General features: G+C 38.7%; 2 protein-coding genes across 3 annotated transcripts in view; one reads left to right on the top strand and one right to left on the bottom strand.

The window, feature by feature from the left end:
- The window catches only part of SUMO1 (small ubiquitin like modifier 1), a 28957-nt gene extending 16901 nt beyond the window's left edge, over positions 1 to 12056 (top strand). Inside the window, exons 3-5 of one of the 2 annotated variants that reach the window (XM_032638257.1) lie at positions 2520 to 2597; positions 5624 to 5695; positions 11222 to 12056. In XM_032638257.1, coding sequence (XP_032494148.1) covers positions 2520 to 2597; positions 5624 to 5695; positions 11222 to 11290 — 219 coding nt within the window. In that variant the 3' untranslated portion in view covers positions 11291 to 12056. The remainder of the gene's footprint in view (positions 1 to 2519; positions 2598 to 5623; positions 5696 to 11221) is intronic. The other variant, XM_032638259.1, reaches the window with a different exon arrangement.
- Positions 12057 to 14768: 2712 nt separating this feature from the next.
- The window catches only part of KIAA2012 (KIAA2012 ortholog), a 117070-nt gene continuing 115453 nt past the window's right edge, over positions 14769 to 16385 (bottom strand). The window contains exon 23 of the mRNA XM_032638640.1: positions 14769 to 14907. Coding sequence (XP_032494531.1) covers positions 14769 to 14907 — 139 coding nt within the window. The remainder of the gene's footprint in view (positions 14908 to 16385) is intronic.

Raw genomic sequence — 16385 nt, forward strand, 5'->3', positions numbered from 1 at the left:
CCTTATCAGATAGATGGTTTGCAAATGTTTTCTCCCATCTTTGGGTTGTCTTTTCACTTTCTGGGTTGTGTCCTTTGCAGAAACAGTTTTTAATTTCGATGAATTGAATTTATTTTTTCTTTTGTTACTATGATTTTAGTGTCATATCTAAGAAACTATTACCCAATCCAGCGTCGCAAAAATTTATACCTATAGAGTCTTCTAAGGTTTTTATGGTTATAGCTCTTACATTAAGTTTTTGATCATTTTGAGTACTTTATGAATGATTTTTGTATGAGTTTGAAGAAGAGTCTAACTTCTTTCTTTTGCATGTGGCTATCTATTTGTCCCAGACCACTGATGGAAAAGTCTGTCCTTTTCGCATTGAATTGCTTGACATCTTTGTCAAAATCAATTGACCATAGATATATATGGGTTTACTTCTGGGCTGTCAATTTTATTCCACTGATTTACAGGCATACCTCAGAGACATGCGGGTTTGGTTCCAAACCACTGCAATAAAGCAGATCACATGGATTTTTTGTTTCCCAGTGCATATGAGAGTTACGTTTACACTATAATGTAGTTTAAGTGTGCAATAGTACTTTATCTAAAAAAACCAATGTACATACCTTAGTTTAAAAACGCTTTATTGCTGAAAAGTGCTAAGCATCATCTGAGCCTTCAGTGAGCCTTTTTTTTGCAGGTGTAGGGTTTGAAATATTTAGAGAATTAGCAAAATGTGACACAGAGACCCGAAATGAGCAAATGCTATTGGAAGAATGGTGCCAGTAGACCTGCTCAACTCAGGTTTGTCACAGAGCTTCAGTTTGTAAAAAAACATAGTATCTGCAAAATGCAATAAAGCAGAGTGCAATAAAATGAGGTATGCCTGTGTATGTTTGTCCTATGCCATGGATTACCTTTCTAACAATTACTGATTTGTAGGAGTGCTTTATATTTTCTTGATTTTTCTTGTCTGTTATATATGTTGTGAATATTTTCTTCAGGGTCTCTTAACTTTTGTGGTGCTTTTTACTGTATAGATGGTTTATGTTTTTATTAAGTCATATTTATCAATCTCTTTTTAGTGGTTTATGAGTTAAAATCTTGCTTTAAAATAAGGATTTCCCAGTGTCAAGATTAGGGAAAAAGTCTCTCCCTAAGAAGAACAGAAAATATTTAAAAAATTTTTTAATGTTAGCTCTTTAATTCATCTGGAACTGATTTTAGCTTATGGTGTGAGGTACTGCTCTAGAAATTTTGTCTGTTTGTGAAATTATACATAGGACAAGAATTTGTATTTATTTATTTATTATAAATTAAAAAGAAAATTTGGCCACACCTCACAGCATACGGGATCTTAGTTCCCTGACCAGGGGTTGAACCCAGCCCCTGCAGTGAAAGCGCTGAGTCCTAACCACTAGACTGCTAGGGAATTCCCTGTTTTTTTTAAAGATAATTATAGTTACAGGGCTTCCCTGGTGGTGCAGTGGATAAGAATTCGCCTGCCAATCCAGGGGACATGGGTTCAAGCCCTGGTCCAGGAAGATCCCACATGCCGCAGAGCAACTAAGCCCGTGCGCCACAACTACTGAGCCTGTGCTCTAGAGCCCACAAGCCACAACTACTGAGCCCACGTGTCACAACTACTGAAGCCCATGCGCCTAGAGCCCGTGCTCCACAGCAAAGAGAAGCCACCGCAATGAGAAGCCCGTGCACGGCAACGAAGAGTAGCCCCCGCTCGCCGCAACTAGAGGAAGCCCGCGCGTAGCAATAAAGACCCAACACAGTCAAAAATAAACAAACAAATAAATAATTAATTTAAAAAAATTATAGTTACAAACAAAACATGCAACTTCCACTAACACGTATTTGTGAATGTGATATGTAATCATTAGGATTGGCTTTGAAATTTTTACAGTATGCAAGTGCCAGTATTTTTTTCTGATGGTTGCCTGGTAGTTTACTTGACAGTCTGGGTAGAAAAAAATTATCTGTGATCCCATATATCAATTTGACTGACTCATTTTACTCATGCAAGAGAAGCCAGACTCTGTGTGGTGACTTTTTATGGCAGGAGTAAGTGTCTGTTATTTTGTGGTCTACGTCCCTTTTGTAGGTTTTACCGTCTTCAGTGACACTTCAGTTGTGGGGATACTTTTTGTTTTGAGTTGCCTTTGGGAGTTTGTGACAGTTCACATTTTCATTTTGAAAACAGAATAGGCATGCAGTTCTGAAGGAATGCATTCTTTCACATGCAGACTTTTACTTATGCTGCTAATTATAAAACCTCTAACAGATTATCTTTATGTTCGTTTTATTAAATTTATTTTGAAATGGGTATATAGCAACTTTGAGGATGATTAGAGTATTTTAATAAACCTGTTAGGAATGCTAAAAAGAATATTTTGGTGGGAAAATATAGGAGACAAGGTATACATTTCTATTTGTAGTATATGTGTAATTAAATAATTTGTTTCAAGCAAAGCAAATAGCTTACACAGAGAGAGTGACTTTTTTCCCTCATATCTCCGTAGGATAGCAGTGAGATTCACTTCAAAGTGAAAATGACAACACATCTCAAGAAACTCAAAGAATCATACTGTCAAAGACAGGTTTGTATGTTATAATATTAAATTCAGTGCTTTATATATCATTAATTTTTCTTTCTTGTCAAAAGAAAAGTAATCCTTTGGGACCTCTCTGGTGGTCTAATGGTTAGGACTTTGCAAGAAGAAAGAGATCATCTAGGTGTTAGAATAAGTACAACAATAAATATTTGTTTCTGTTTTGGTTTTTTTTGGCCACTCTGCGTGGACTGTGGAATCCTAGTTCTCTGACCAGGGATTGAACCCGCGTCCTTGGCAGTGAAAGCGCAGAGTCCTAACCACTGGACTGCCAGGGAATTCCTTGTTTCTGTTTTTGCTATTAATTGTTATGCTCAGTAAAGTCTTTTAATTGGGTCTCAACTAGCTCACATTTGTTATAATGATGGGAGCTACAATTGGAAACGAACATATTAAGTGCAGTATGCTAGTAGGTACTTGGATACATTGTCAATTACTGTTGACAACAACTCTGAAGAAAATTATATGGTCTTTTTACCTCATCTGTAAATGCGAGAGTTGATTATTGAGAAAAAACAGTGCAAAAGTGAAAACTAAACTGATCCAGAATTGAAGGTGCTAGGTTTGGGGAGATAATATAACATCAAGTTAGTATAATTTCTAGCTTTCTTTTTTATGCTTCAGAGTCTACAGTCTTTAGAAGTTTCTATACTCAGTTCACAGAGGCTTGATAATTTTTTTCTTATATTTGCTGATATACGAGGAATGGGACACTCAGTATATCTGAAGTATGGAATACTTACCCAATAGAGAGAGATTGAATCATCTTTCCATTTTGATTTTATAGACTGGTTTCTATAGAAACTTTTTTTTTTTTGCGATATGCGGGCCTCTCACTGTTGTGGCCTCTCCCGTTGCGGAGCACAGGCTCCGGACACTCAGGCTCAGCGACCATGGCTCACGGGCCCAGCCGCTCCGCGGCATGTGGGATCCTCCCGGACCGGGGCACGAACCCGTGTCCCCTGCATCAGCAGGCGGACTCTCAACCACTGCGCCACCAGGGAAGCCCTATAGAAACTTTTTTGACTTCAACATAAAATATTTCATTTTTGAAAGATCCTATAGTTAAAATCAAAGAATATTCCACTCTTGTCAGTCATGTTTATTCTTTTTTTTTTTTTTTTTTTTTGTTTTGCGGTAAGAGGGCCTCTCACTGTTGTGGCCTCTCCTGTTGTGGAGCAGAGGCTCCAGACGTGCAGGCCCAGTGGCCATGGCTCACGGACCTAGCCGCTCCGCGGCATGTGGGATCTTCCCGGACCAGGGCACGAACCCATGTCCCCTGCATCGGCAGGCAGACTCTCAACCACTGCGCCACCAGGGAAGCCCAGTCATGTTTATTTTTTTTTTTTTTTTTTTTTTTTTTTTTTAAATTTATTTATTTTATTTTTGGCTGCCATTGGGTCTTCGTTGCTGTGCCCGGGCTTTCTCTAGTTGCAGTACTACTCTTCGCTGCGGTGCACGGGCCTCTCACTGCAGTGGCCTCTCCTGTTGTGGAGCACAGGCTCCAGGCACGCAGGCCTCAGCAGTTGTGGTACGTGGGCTCCAGAGAGAAGGCTCAGTAGTTGTGGCGCACGGGCCTAGTTACTCCACGACATGTGGGATCTTCCCGGACCAGGGCCCGAACCCGTGTCCCCTGCATCGGCAGGCGGACTCTCAACCACTGCGCCACCAGGGAAGCCCAGTCATGTTTATTTTTAACATAACCCTGGAAATAATTTTTATTTATTTATTTATTTATTTATGGCTGCTTTGGGTCTTCGGTGCTCCCTGTGGGCTTTCTCTAGTTGTGGCGAGCAGGGGCTACTCTTCGTTGCGGTGTGCAGGCTTCTCTTTGCAGTGGCTTCTCTTGTTGTGGAGCACAGGCTCTAGGCTTGCAGGCTTCAGTAGTTGTGGCTCGTGGGCTCCGGAGTGCAGGCTCAGTAGTTGTGGTGCACGGGCTTAGTTGTTCCACATCATGTGTGATCTTCCCGGACCAGGGATTGAACCTGTGTCCCCTGCGTTGGCAGGTGGATTCTTAACCACTGCGCCACCAGGGAAGTCCCAACCCTGGGAATAATTTAAAACCAGGGTATTTCCTGGCGGTCCAGTGGTTACGACTTGGCTCTTTCACTGCTCCCAGGTTCAATCTCTGGTCGGGGAACTAAGATCCCGGAAGTGTGGCCAAAAAAACACAAAAAATAGTTTAAAACCAAATACAGGATAAGTTTGCAAGGTCTCATATATTTAAGTATAGTACATATTGGAAGATAGTTTGAATTTTTTTGGATGTTTTTGGGATAGTATTGTATTGAAACAGTGAAAATCTTAACACGTTAGTTATTGAGCAGAACTTTCTAATACTTTTGGACTAAATGATTCTTGATTTGTACTTATTAGTGAAGTTATTTCTCTTTAAATGAGCCATCTATTCTCTTTTAGCTATTTTTGTGGAATAAATGATTAGAAAAATATATTTTAATACCTTTTGTGATATTTATAGTGCTGTAAATGGCATCACAGGTTTACTGTAGTTTATCTGGCTTGCTCCTGTGCTTTACCGAATTTCTATGATTTAATCTGTTTAAAAACCAATTTTGCTTGTACAGTTGGAAGCTAGTGAGGCTGCTCATCCAATATCTGACTTTATGTTAGCCTACAGATTTGAGAGGAAACTATATAGAATAGTGGTTAAGAATGCACAGGCTTAGGAGCAGATTTAGCCTTCAGTTCTTGGCTAGCTTGTGTGCCTTCTCCATACCTTAGATTCCCTAGTTGTGAAATGAAGATAACGCGATAATACCTACCTTCCAGGGCTGTTGTGATGAAAATTTATGATTATGTTTATAAAATACTTGGTACAGGGAGTGCCTAGCAAATAGTTGGTACTCAGTAAATGATAATTATGATAGAATTAGCTCTCTAGTTTTATTATGTTCTACATATTCTGTTGAAACTTTCATATTTGCTTTTTGTGCATCAAAGTACCTGTTATCTCTTCTAAGATTTGTATATTTGTATGTTTTCTACCTTTTTAGGGAGTTCCCATGAATTCACTCAGGTTTCTCTTTGAAGGTCAGAGAATTGCTGATAATCACACTCCAAAAGAAGTGAGTATAATTTCTTCTCTGATTCAAGGCATATTTTTAATTCTGCATTGAATGATTTTGTTCACTGGTACCATTAAACTGTCCTTTTCTTGAATATTCTCTGATTTAACTGTTATATCATTTGTCAAAGAGAAAAATAATCTTTTGAGTTGAACTTCCCTTGTATTGCCTTCAAAAAGTGCCTGTAAAAAGAGAGGTGGAAAGTAGAAAATGAGTACTGAACTTGTCATAAGGCACATACTACGTCTTTTTGAGGATGGACAGATGGTCCTCAAATTTGGCAGATTTCTGGTACATTTTCATGGTGATGGTGACCTTCACAGTTCAATTTTGACTTTTGACCCATTTTGAGAACTTAATATAGAAGCTTAGTGTATATTAATATAGTTGGCTCTATCATCTTGGTTTACATTTTTTAATGCTTCTGTGCCTTTGTTTTATTGTATGTATGGACTGTTTTCTCTGTTTATATATTCCACCCTCTCTATTCCCATCCCCACTGCCACCCCCCAGGCATCTGAAAGTAATAAAGTGTGAGAGAGAATGTGTGTATTTATATTTACACAGATTCCCCCCTCCAAATACAAAATAACATTTTTTTTTTTTTTTTGCGGTGCGCGGGCCTCTCACTGCTGTGGCCTCTCCCGTTGCAGAGCACAGGCTCCAGACGCGCAGGCTCAGCGGCCATGGCTCACGGGCCCAGCCGCTCCGCGGCATGTGGGATCTTCCCAGACCGGGGCACGAACCCGTGTCCCCTGCATCGGCAGGCGGACTCTCAACCACTGCGCCACCAGGGAAGCCCCAAAATAACATTTTTGATATTTCTGATAGTGGGAACAGTGTATGGTTATTATTTGTTTTTTGGTTTAAAAACATTTCAAACTTACAGAATTATGAGACTAGTATAATAGTCTCCTTTATAACATTTTTCCTAGATGCACCAGTTATTAACGTTGTGCTATGTTTGCTTTTTTGTTCTCTCTGTATATACAGATTATCATTATTGGTGGGCCATTTGATATTGGCCCTTTATCCCTAAATATTTCAGTGTTATTGTTCTCCTAAGAGCCACAGTTAAATTATCTAATTTAAGTGATTTAACCTTGATACAATACTGTAATTGAATATACAATCAAAATAGTCTGATTTTACCATCTGTCTCAGTAAGGTCCTTTATAGCTCCCTCCCTTTTGTTTTTTTTTTTTAACTTGACCTGGGATCTCATCCAGGATATGCATTCTAACTAGTTATCATGCCTCTTAGCTTTAATGTGGAACAGTTACTCAGTCTTTGTTTTTCATCACACTGACATTTTTTAAAAGAATTCAGGCCAGCTATATTTTAGAATGTCCTTCAATTTGGGTTTGTCTGTTGTTTCCTCATGATTAGATTCAGTTTTGCATTTTTGGTAGGAGTAGCACAGAGTGAAGCTGTGAAATTCCGAGTGCATCGTATCAGGAGTTAGATGATGTCCATTTGTCCTGCTATGGGTAATATTAACTTTGGTCATGTAGTTAAGATGGTAACTGCCAGATTTCTTATCCATTGTAAAGTTATCATTTTCTTTTGTAATTAATAAGTAATTTGTGGGGAGATACTTTCAAACTCTGTGAATAATGACATTCTTTAGATATTGGCCAGTGGGGACCCCTTCAATTTGGCGTCTTTCCTTTTTGACACCTCTCCATCTCCTTAGGAAGTTTTTATTTTGAAATAATTTTCAATTTACAGAAAAGTTGCAAGAATAGTCCAAAAAACTGTACTCTTTTCCACTTAGATTCACCAGTTTTTAACATTTTGCTACCTATGCTTTATTATTCCCCTCCCCCCCATATATAATATATGCGTGTGTATATATATGTATATATCATCCAAACCACTTGGGAGTGGGTTGCATACACCATGCCATTTACTAAATATTTTAGTGTGTATTTCTTAAGAATAAGTATATTCTTTTACATAACCACAGTACTGTTAATAAAATTCAGGACACTTAACACTGTTAGAAAACTTTAGTCTTCAACCTAATTTTGTCATCTGTCCCAATTATGCCTTTTATAATAAATTATCTCCCTCGTCACAGGATCCAGTTCAGTATCAACATATTTTATTTAGGGGTCTCTTTAATTATCTTTAATTTGGAACAGTTCTTCAGCCTGTCTTTGTCTTCATGACATTTACATTTTTGAAGAATACAAACCAGGTATTTTCTAAAAAGTCTCTCAATTTGGGCTGTTCTGTTTCCTCATGACTAGAGTTGGATTATGTATTTTGGGCTGGAATACTACATAAATAGTGATGTGTCTTTCTCAGGGTGTAATATCTGGAGTATCTGAAGTCCCTTATCATTGAGTTTAACAGTTGTCTTTTTCCTTTACTGTGTAGTTACTATTTTTCCTGTTTTAATTGAGTAATTTGTGGGCACATACTTTGAAACTATGTGACTATCCTTTTTCTCATCAAACTTTTCCCTGTAGGTTTAGTATCTACGCACTTTCTTAAGTACTTCCTTACTGTCTGACACAAGATATTCCAAACTCATGTTGTATTTTCCCTGTCCTAGCTTGGCATAATCTCTGCAACACAGAAGATACTTAATACATTTTAGCGACACCTCCCTCACTATCATTAAGAGATTTATCTTCTTAGAAGAAGAATAATGGGGCAGTGGGAGAGAGTAGGTATTTAGGGAGTGACCTCTTTGTACTGTTGTTTACTCATCTCTGCTAGCGTATTACTTTTTTTAAAAAATTTATTTATTTTTGGCTGTGTTGGGTCTTCGTGGTCTTTAGTTGCGGCGAGCGGGGGGCTACTCTTCGTTGCGGTGCATGGGTTTCTCATTGTGATGGCTTATCTTTGTTGTGGAGCATGGGCTCTAGGCATCCAGGCTTCAGTAGTTGTGGCACGCAGGCTCAGTAGTTGTGGCTTGCGGGCTCTAGAGCGCAGGTGCAGTAGTTGTGGCGCACGGGCTTAGTTGCTCTGCAGCATGTGGGATCTTCCTGGACCAGGGATTGAACCCATGTCCCCTGCATTGGCAGGCAGATTCTTAACCCCTGTGCCACCAGGGAAGTCCCTCTGCTAATGTACTCCTTAAAGCTGATGGCTTCATATTCTCCATAGTTTGAGGACATGTGCTGCTTTCCTGATTTAAAGGTTCCTTGTAATGTTTGGAATTTTAGTCCTTGCAGTATTTACCAGGCTATATGTGCAATTAAAATTAAATTTTAATAGCCTCTTTAATTACTAATTATTTTAATATTCATATGTCTATCACAATCAAGATACCCATAATACTAGAGCCAATTAATCACTTTAAAAAAATTTCTAAATCCACTTAAGTCTATGTTTTATTTTTAGATTTCTTGGCATATTTTAAATTTTTTTTTTTTTTTTTTTTGCGGTACGCAGGCCTCTCACCGTTGTGGCCTCTCCTGTTGTGGAGCACAGGCTCCAGATGTGCAGGCTCAGTGGCCATGGTTCACGGGCACAGCCGCTCCGCGGCATGTGGGATCTTCCCAGACCGGCGCACGAACCCGTGTCCCCTGCATCGGCAGGCGGACTCTCAACCACTGCGCCACCAGGGAAGCCCCCTTAGCATATTTTAATTTTCACATTTTGTAATTCAGCACAAAATTGTCACCTATAAAATACTGATCTTGGACTTTCCTTTGAAATGTTATTTTTAATTTCTTTTGTGATCCACTATAGTTCATTGGAAACAGTGATAGTTTTTGTTTTCAGTCTGCCTATTAACAGTGCTCCTTAACTCTGTCTGCACATCAGAATCAACAGATTTACAGTCCTTTACAAGCCTCACTGAGTGTAACACCTGGGTTTCTATGCCACACCAAGCCCCCTTATGTACTCTTTTATTTTTTAAATAAAGAATACTTGTGTTAAAAATAAATAAAAGTATTAGAAAACCAAACTACCAAAGTATATAAAATGGAAAATACACTTTAGATATCTCTTCATTCCCATTTCTCAGAGGCAACCATTATTAATAATGTCTTTTAGAAAAAAATTCCAGAATATTTCAATGCATATAAAGCACATTAAAAAAAAACAACTTAATTGCTTATACTTGCTTAATGTTCTGTATAAGGCATTTTAAAGGGTCTTTTTTCTTCTTCTTTTCCTTTCCTTTTCTGTAAGAGTTGAGAAGGACTGGTCTGAAAAATCTAGCTTATACAATTGGAGGTGTCAAATAAGAGTAGAAGTGTAGTAAGTTTTCTTCATTGAGTGGTTACTATCAAAGAAAATAATAGTTATATGCCAGAAGGAACTGTAGATGACAAAGCAAACCACTTAGAAATGAATCCTTAGGCAGTATTTTTCTAACTAAAACCACATATATTTCAAAGTGAGAGCAGGTTTTTTGAAAGAGATTCTGTCAAGTAATTACATCTAGAAGTAAAATGCGTTTTAGAAAATATGCCATCAAACTATTATTTAAACTATTATATACATGTTTGATTAGATTTAAAACTCCCTTAAGGTACTTTTCAGAAACACTTAAATTTTATATGGTTAATAAACTGGGACGTGAAGTTGGCTCAGCAAAATAACATGAATGACTACATAAACATGGTATCAGAGGAAAAGATATACCTCTCTGTTCTTTAAAACTTGGTTGTTTTGGGCTTTCCTGGTGGCGCAGTGGTTGAGTCCGCCTGCCGATGCAGGGGACACGGGTTTGTGCCCCAGTCTGGGAAGATCCCACATGCCGCAGAGTGTCTGGGCCCGTGAGCCATGACCTCTGAGCCTGCGTGTCCGTCTGGAGCCTGTGCTCTGCAACGGGAGAGGCCACAACAGTGAGAGGCCTGCATACCGCAAAGAAAAACAAAACAAAACAAACTTGTTTGTTTGTTTTGTTTTGTTTTGGCTGCGCCATGCGGCATATGGGATCTTAGTTCCCTGACCAGGGATTGAACCCATGACCCTTCATTGGAAGCACAGTCTTAACCACTGGACCATCAGGGAAGTCCCCCTCTCTGTTCTTTAGATTAAAGGAAACAGTATTCTTTTTTCTTTTTTTTTTTTTTAATAAATTTATTTATTTACGGCTGCGTTGGGTCTTCATTGCCGTGTGTGGGCTTTCTCTAGTTGCGGCGAGTGGGTTCGTTGCGGTGCACGGGCTTCTCATTGCGGTGGCTTTTCTTGTTGTGGAGCGTGGGCTCTAGGCGTGCGGGCTTCAGTAGTCGTGGTGCGTGGGCTCAGTAGTTGTGGCTCACGGCCTCTAGAGCACAGGCTCAGTAGTCATGGTGCATGGGCTTAGTTGCTCCGCGGCATGTGGGATTTTCCCGGACCAGGGCTCAAACCTGTGTCCCCTGCATTGGCAGGCGGATTCTTAACCACTGCACCACCAGGGAAGCCCAGAAACAGTATTCTTAATTTTAGAACAGGATAACTATGGATTACTTTTGTATCTTTTTGCACTTTAAAACAGTGGCCACATAATTGCAGCCAATTAAAAAAAATAGTACTTTTATATTGTACTACTAACACTTTTCTTTTCTCTTACAGTTGGGAATGGAGGAAGAAGATGTGATTGAAGTTTATCAGGAACAAACAGGGGGTCGTTCGACAATTTAGATATTTTTATTTTTTCTTTTCCCTTAATCCTTTTTTATTTTTAAAAATAGTTCTTTTGTAACGTGGTGTTCAAAACAGAATTGAAAACTGGCACCCCATCTCTTTAGAACATCTGGTAATTTGAATTCTAGTGCCCATTATTCATTATTGTTTGTTTTCATTGTGCTGATTTTTGGTGATCAAACCTCAGCCCCATTCATATCGCCCTCTCCTTTTTAAAAATTATGTGTGTGCACAGAGAGGCTGCCTTTTCCAGGACTGTGCATTTACAGGCTTGTGATAAATAAGATTGACTAATGCGAGTGTTCATAATGACTTTCCAATTGGCCCTGAAGTTCTAGCATGTGATTGCTTCACTCCTGGACTGTGACTTTCAGTGGGAGATGGAAGTTTTTCAGAGAACTGAACTGTGGAAAAATGACCTTTCCCTTAACTTGAAGCTACTTTTAGAATCTGAGGGTCTGGACCAAAAGAAGAGGAATATCAGGTTGGAGTCAAGGTGACAGAGGTGGTGAAAATAATGACTAACTCCAAAGATGGCTTCACTGAAGAGAAAGCATTTTAAGATGAAAGAAAAATCTTGTCAGAAGATCCCAGAAAAGTTCTAATTTTCATTAGCAGTTAAAGTTATTCATGCAGAAGTGTATACAGCAGAACGCTGCTCTTTTTGACTTTATTTGTACTTTTTGGCCTGGGATATGGGTTTTAAATGGACATTGTCTGTACCAGCTTCATTAAAATAAACAAAATATTTGTAAAAACCGTACCAATGTTCATTTTATTTTTAATTGTACAGAAGGAAAAAAAAATGCTTAAAACATAAGGTTTTCTTGCATAATACTGGAAATTATTGTTTGTACATGGTACGCATGTTTTCTTTAGTACTGTGCAGTGATGACGATCATGACTTTGAAGCCCTGAAAGTTACTGAAGTGCCTTCTGAATTAAGGATTTAATTAAGGCCACAACACCTTTTTAAATACCCAGTGTTGTTTTTTTTAAAAACTTGATATTCCTGTATGGTGCATATATATGATACAATTACCCAATATGTTGAATAAATGGGCATGCCAAAAATTCTTAATTGATATCGATAATTTCAGTTTTTCCCTTAACAATTTACAGAATGTTCTGTGCTTAGTTAAGGTTTGGTATATTTTGTTTATATTTTCTTTTATTTTTTTATATCCTCTCTTTAAACTGTATAAAATTAAAATACCAAATTAGTTCCTTAATTAGAGGGCTTAACTTTTTCTTTTAAATCCTTAATGAATCACAGAATTCAGTATATCTGTGCATATATGTAATCCTATTTCATATTATTCCAAATAGAATGTCATCTAATTGCATTAGAAGAGCGAATAAGACCTATCTCTAACGCATTTTATAAACTGTTATAGTTTGAATCCCTTCTCAAGTCCTCTATTGAAAGATAATTGGCTTGCCTTATAAATTCTTATATTTGACCCTAACTGAAAAATTATTTGTATTGTACATATATAGTAAATTAGAGCTTTTAGACCGTTACCTGGCATTTATCATTATATTTAAATAGTAACTAGGAGTCAGACCCATTTCTAGAAAGTCCTCATTGAGTTGCATATTTCTGTCAGGCCTGAGTCGCAAACCTCATAGGCTATTGGAACTATCCAGAATGCGTGAATATGTAGTTTGGTATCTTAGCTTTGTTTGCATCTCTTTCTGAGGGCTCTCAGCATTTAGGTGGTGGAGCTTAACTATAATATAATTTGGGGGATATAATTTTCTTGATTTTAGTTTATTGGATTCTTCTAAATGCTTTGCAGTCTGCTATGGTTAACTGAAAAATGTGCTTATCTGGTTAGTGCTGATAAAATAGGCTTTTCACAGCAACAATTTAATAGAATATCAGATTTGGAAGGGACCTCGAATACCATTTAGTGTAGCCTCTCTACCTGGTGCTTGACTGCAACATCCTAAATTTGTAAAAGAAGGGAGAAAATAAAATCAGTAATGGTAATTTCCCCCGCAAGGATGTTTTCCTTGAGTGTTCTTTCTTCTCGGTTGAATTATTTGAGGTGCTCCTTTCTCACCTAAGTATTATTGAATGAATTGAATGAATGAATGAATGTACAAGTAGGATCGACAAGTTTGAGAAAAAGTTTTAAGTGGCATATTTAAATTCACTGTGGTAGCCAGTGTTTTGGCCATTTTATTTCTATTTAAAGCAAGTGTTTGAAAATAAGCATCAAATCTAAGCAAGTCCAGTAACACAGCAATACAGACTCAGAATTAAGCTTCACTTCTGGATTGTGGAAGCGCATTTCCTGTAGAAAGCACCTTACAAGCATTAGTGGGAGATTTGAGGGAATCATCTGCAAATACTAAGTTTTTTTTTTTTTTTTGCGGTACGCGCGGGCCTCTCACTGCTGTGGCCTCTCCCATTGCGGAGCACAGGCTCCAGACGCGCAGGTTCAGCAGCCATGGCCCACGGGCCCAGCCGCTCCACGGCATGTGGGATCCTCCCGGACCGGGGCACGAACCCGCGTCCCCTGCATCGGCAGGCGGACTCTAAACCACTGCGCCACCAGGGAAGCCCCAATACTAAGTTTTTTTAGCTGTAGACAGTGAAGTATAGAATAGGGCCAAAGGAAATTCGTGGGAAAATTCAGGTTCAGATACTGCTTGCTTTAACATCTTTTTACATATCTTATTTGCTAAAGGTCCTTCATCCCCTTTAATGATCAATCTATGATAGATACTTATCAGATACTTACTGATATTAAGGAGATGTTAAAGACATTACCTAATCAAGACGCTTATAGGATCAGTGTGATTTAAAAAATGGGGAAATTATGTGAGTGGCTGGTTTTACAAGACACAGGAGCAAAACCTCAAGATCGGTTAATTTTCTGGGCTCTAGAATACAGTGTTGTCCAACAGAACTTTCTGTGAGGATGAAAATGTTCTCTTACAGTAACCAGTAGCCACATCTGGTTATTGAGCACCTGAAATGTGGCTAGTGTGACTGGAGAACTGAATGTTTTAACTTACATTTAAATAGCTACCTGTGGCTCCTCTTTGCTAATTCAGAACTATTGCATTATAGAATTTCCATTTACCTACAGCTCTTTCAGAGACACTGAAATGAAATACTTCAGCTACCCTAAGATTATGTTAATGTCTTACTCACTGAAATTAAGCTGAAATTTACTGAAATTCAAACAAATTATGAAATTATTGGCTAATTTTAGGCACCAAAGCTTCTGGATTTATGTGGTTCCAGAGAACATAAAGGATTTAGGTGTGTGACAAGTTTGACTGGGTTGAGTAATGTTTGGGTGGTGGGGAGGGAAGGCCTAGAGTGAAGTGAAGTGTGGGGTGAGGTGAGGTGAACCAGATGAAACGGAGCTAACTGAGCTCAGGTTGGAACTTCATTACAGAAGCAAGTTACTCGTCTTCTGTCACCACCTCCTAACTTTTTAGTTTTCTTCTAGTCTTAAGGTCTTGCTATTTGTAGGAACTGGAAGTAAGAGTAGACCCATGGTCTGGAAATGTTCTGTGTCCACTGTAGGCCATTGGCTTCCTTACAGAGTTCTTGGTTGAAATGAAGATGTTTCTTCAAAGCAGCTTTTTGCCTGAGGAAACAACCCCACCCGCAATCACAATACTGATTAAGCATCCTAGAAATTGTCCTTATAAGCTCGTGGAAGAATTTCGGATTTCAGTCATCATCAGTTAGACTTGGGGCTACTGATCTTGCATTTTAGTGGAAGATCATACTCTGTTCATTTAGTGACTTTACATATGAGGTTTAGAGTTTCATGATCCTCCTACTAGGAAGGTCAAAGGAACGGTGTAACAGTTCTTAAATTTGTATTGCTGGAAGGGACTCCATTGTTTTGGAGATGAAGAAACAGGCCAGAGAAGTTAAGTGTACCTGGGCCAATGTCACACAAGTGAAGACGAAATCAAGCTAGTTGGCATCAAGTTCTCCTAACCCTTGCTGGAATGAGGCTCTTTCACACCCCTCATATACCCCTTTAATTACTTGGTTTTTTGCTTTCACCTACTTGGATTAGTGTTGCAAAATCGCTCAACTTCCCCTCATACTGCTTGCCAGTTCTCTTTTTGTGGAAAACTGCAACTTGCTTTAGGTTTCAGTAGTTATGAACCCAACCCTACTGCTATGATACATGGAACACATAATTTTGAAATGGAATCAAGACTTCCCTAATGATCTGTTTTGTAATTCGCGTAACAGCTGAGGAATGTTTCAGGAGAGGAACAACTCAAGGTTAGGTGGAAAACCTTGAAATAGAGTTGTTCTGGCTTCCTTCTTTTTCTGGTCCCCTAAAGAGTATTTATTAGCTTAGATTAAGCTTAAGTTGTAGAAAATTACTTTCAAGGGGTAAATTGTTTACAGTTAAGATTGGAATTGTGGTTTTCTGTGTTGGGCTTCTTTACCCTTCACTTTTAATGGTTCTAAAGGGGGATGACTCTTGCCTTTACTAAGAGGGGAAATTTATGATATAGCCACTACGGAGGACTGGTTTTTAAAGAGTCAATTGAAACCACTTTACTCAAGAGATTCTATTAGCAGAAAGATGCAGTGATCATAACTATTGCAAGAGAACAAAGGGGGAAATGCTGTTGGCCCCTGATGGCTGATTCTGGGCTATTTCTCCTAACAAGGCCTACCTCTCTGACTTCATCTGGAATATTCTTTGTGCCTTGTTCACTTCATTCCAGCCATGCTTTCTTTTATTCTTCCACCATGCCAGCCTCATTCCTTTCTTTGAACTTTTGCACTTGCTGTTTCCCTACTGGAATATTTTTCTTCCAGATGTTTATGTGGCTAACTCGTCATTCAGGTTTCACCTTATGTATCACCTCTTCTAAGGTGTTACCCTGGCCGATCTGTCTGAACCAAACCTCCTGCAATCCTATCACATCTTTAAAGAATTTCTGAATAGCATTTATTGCCAGCTTAAAAAATCTTTGTTTAGAGTCTGTCTCCCCACCCCCCACCCCTAGAATGTAAATGCCGTGGGAGAAGAGGCATCTGTCTTGTTTACTCCTGAATTCCCAGTGTCCAGAATAGTGTTTGGCACAT

This window comes from Phocoena sinus, chromosome 7 (assembly GCF_008692025.1).
Source record: "Phocoena sinus isolate mPhoSin1 chromosome 7, mPhoSin1.pri, whole genome shotgun sequence".
NCBI classification, from domain to species: domain Eukaryota; kingdom Metazoa; phylum Chordata; class Mammalia; order Artiodactyla; family Phocoenidae; genus Phocoena; species Phocoena sinus.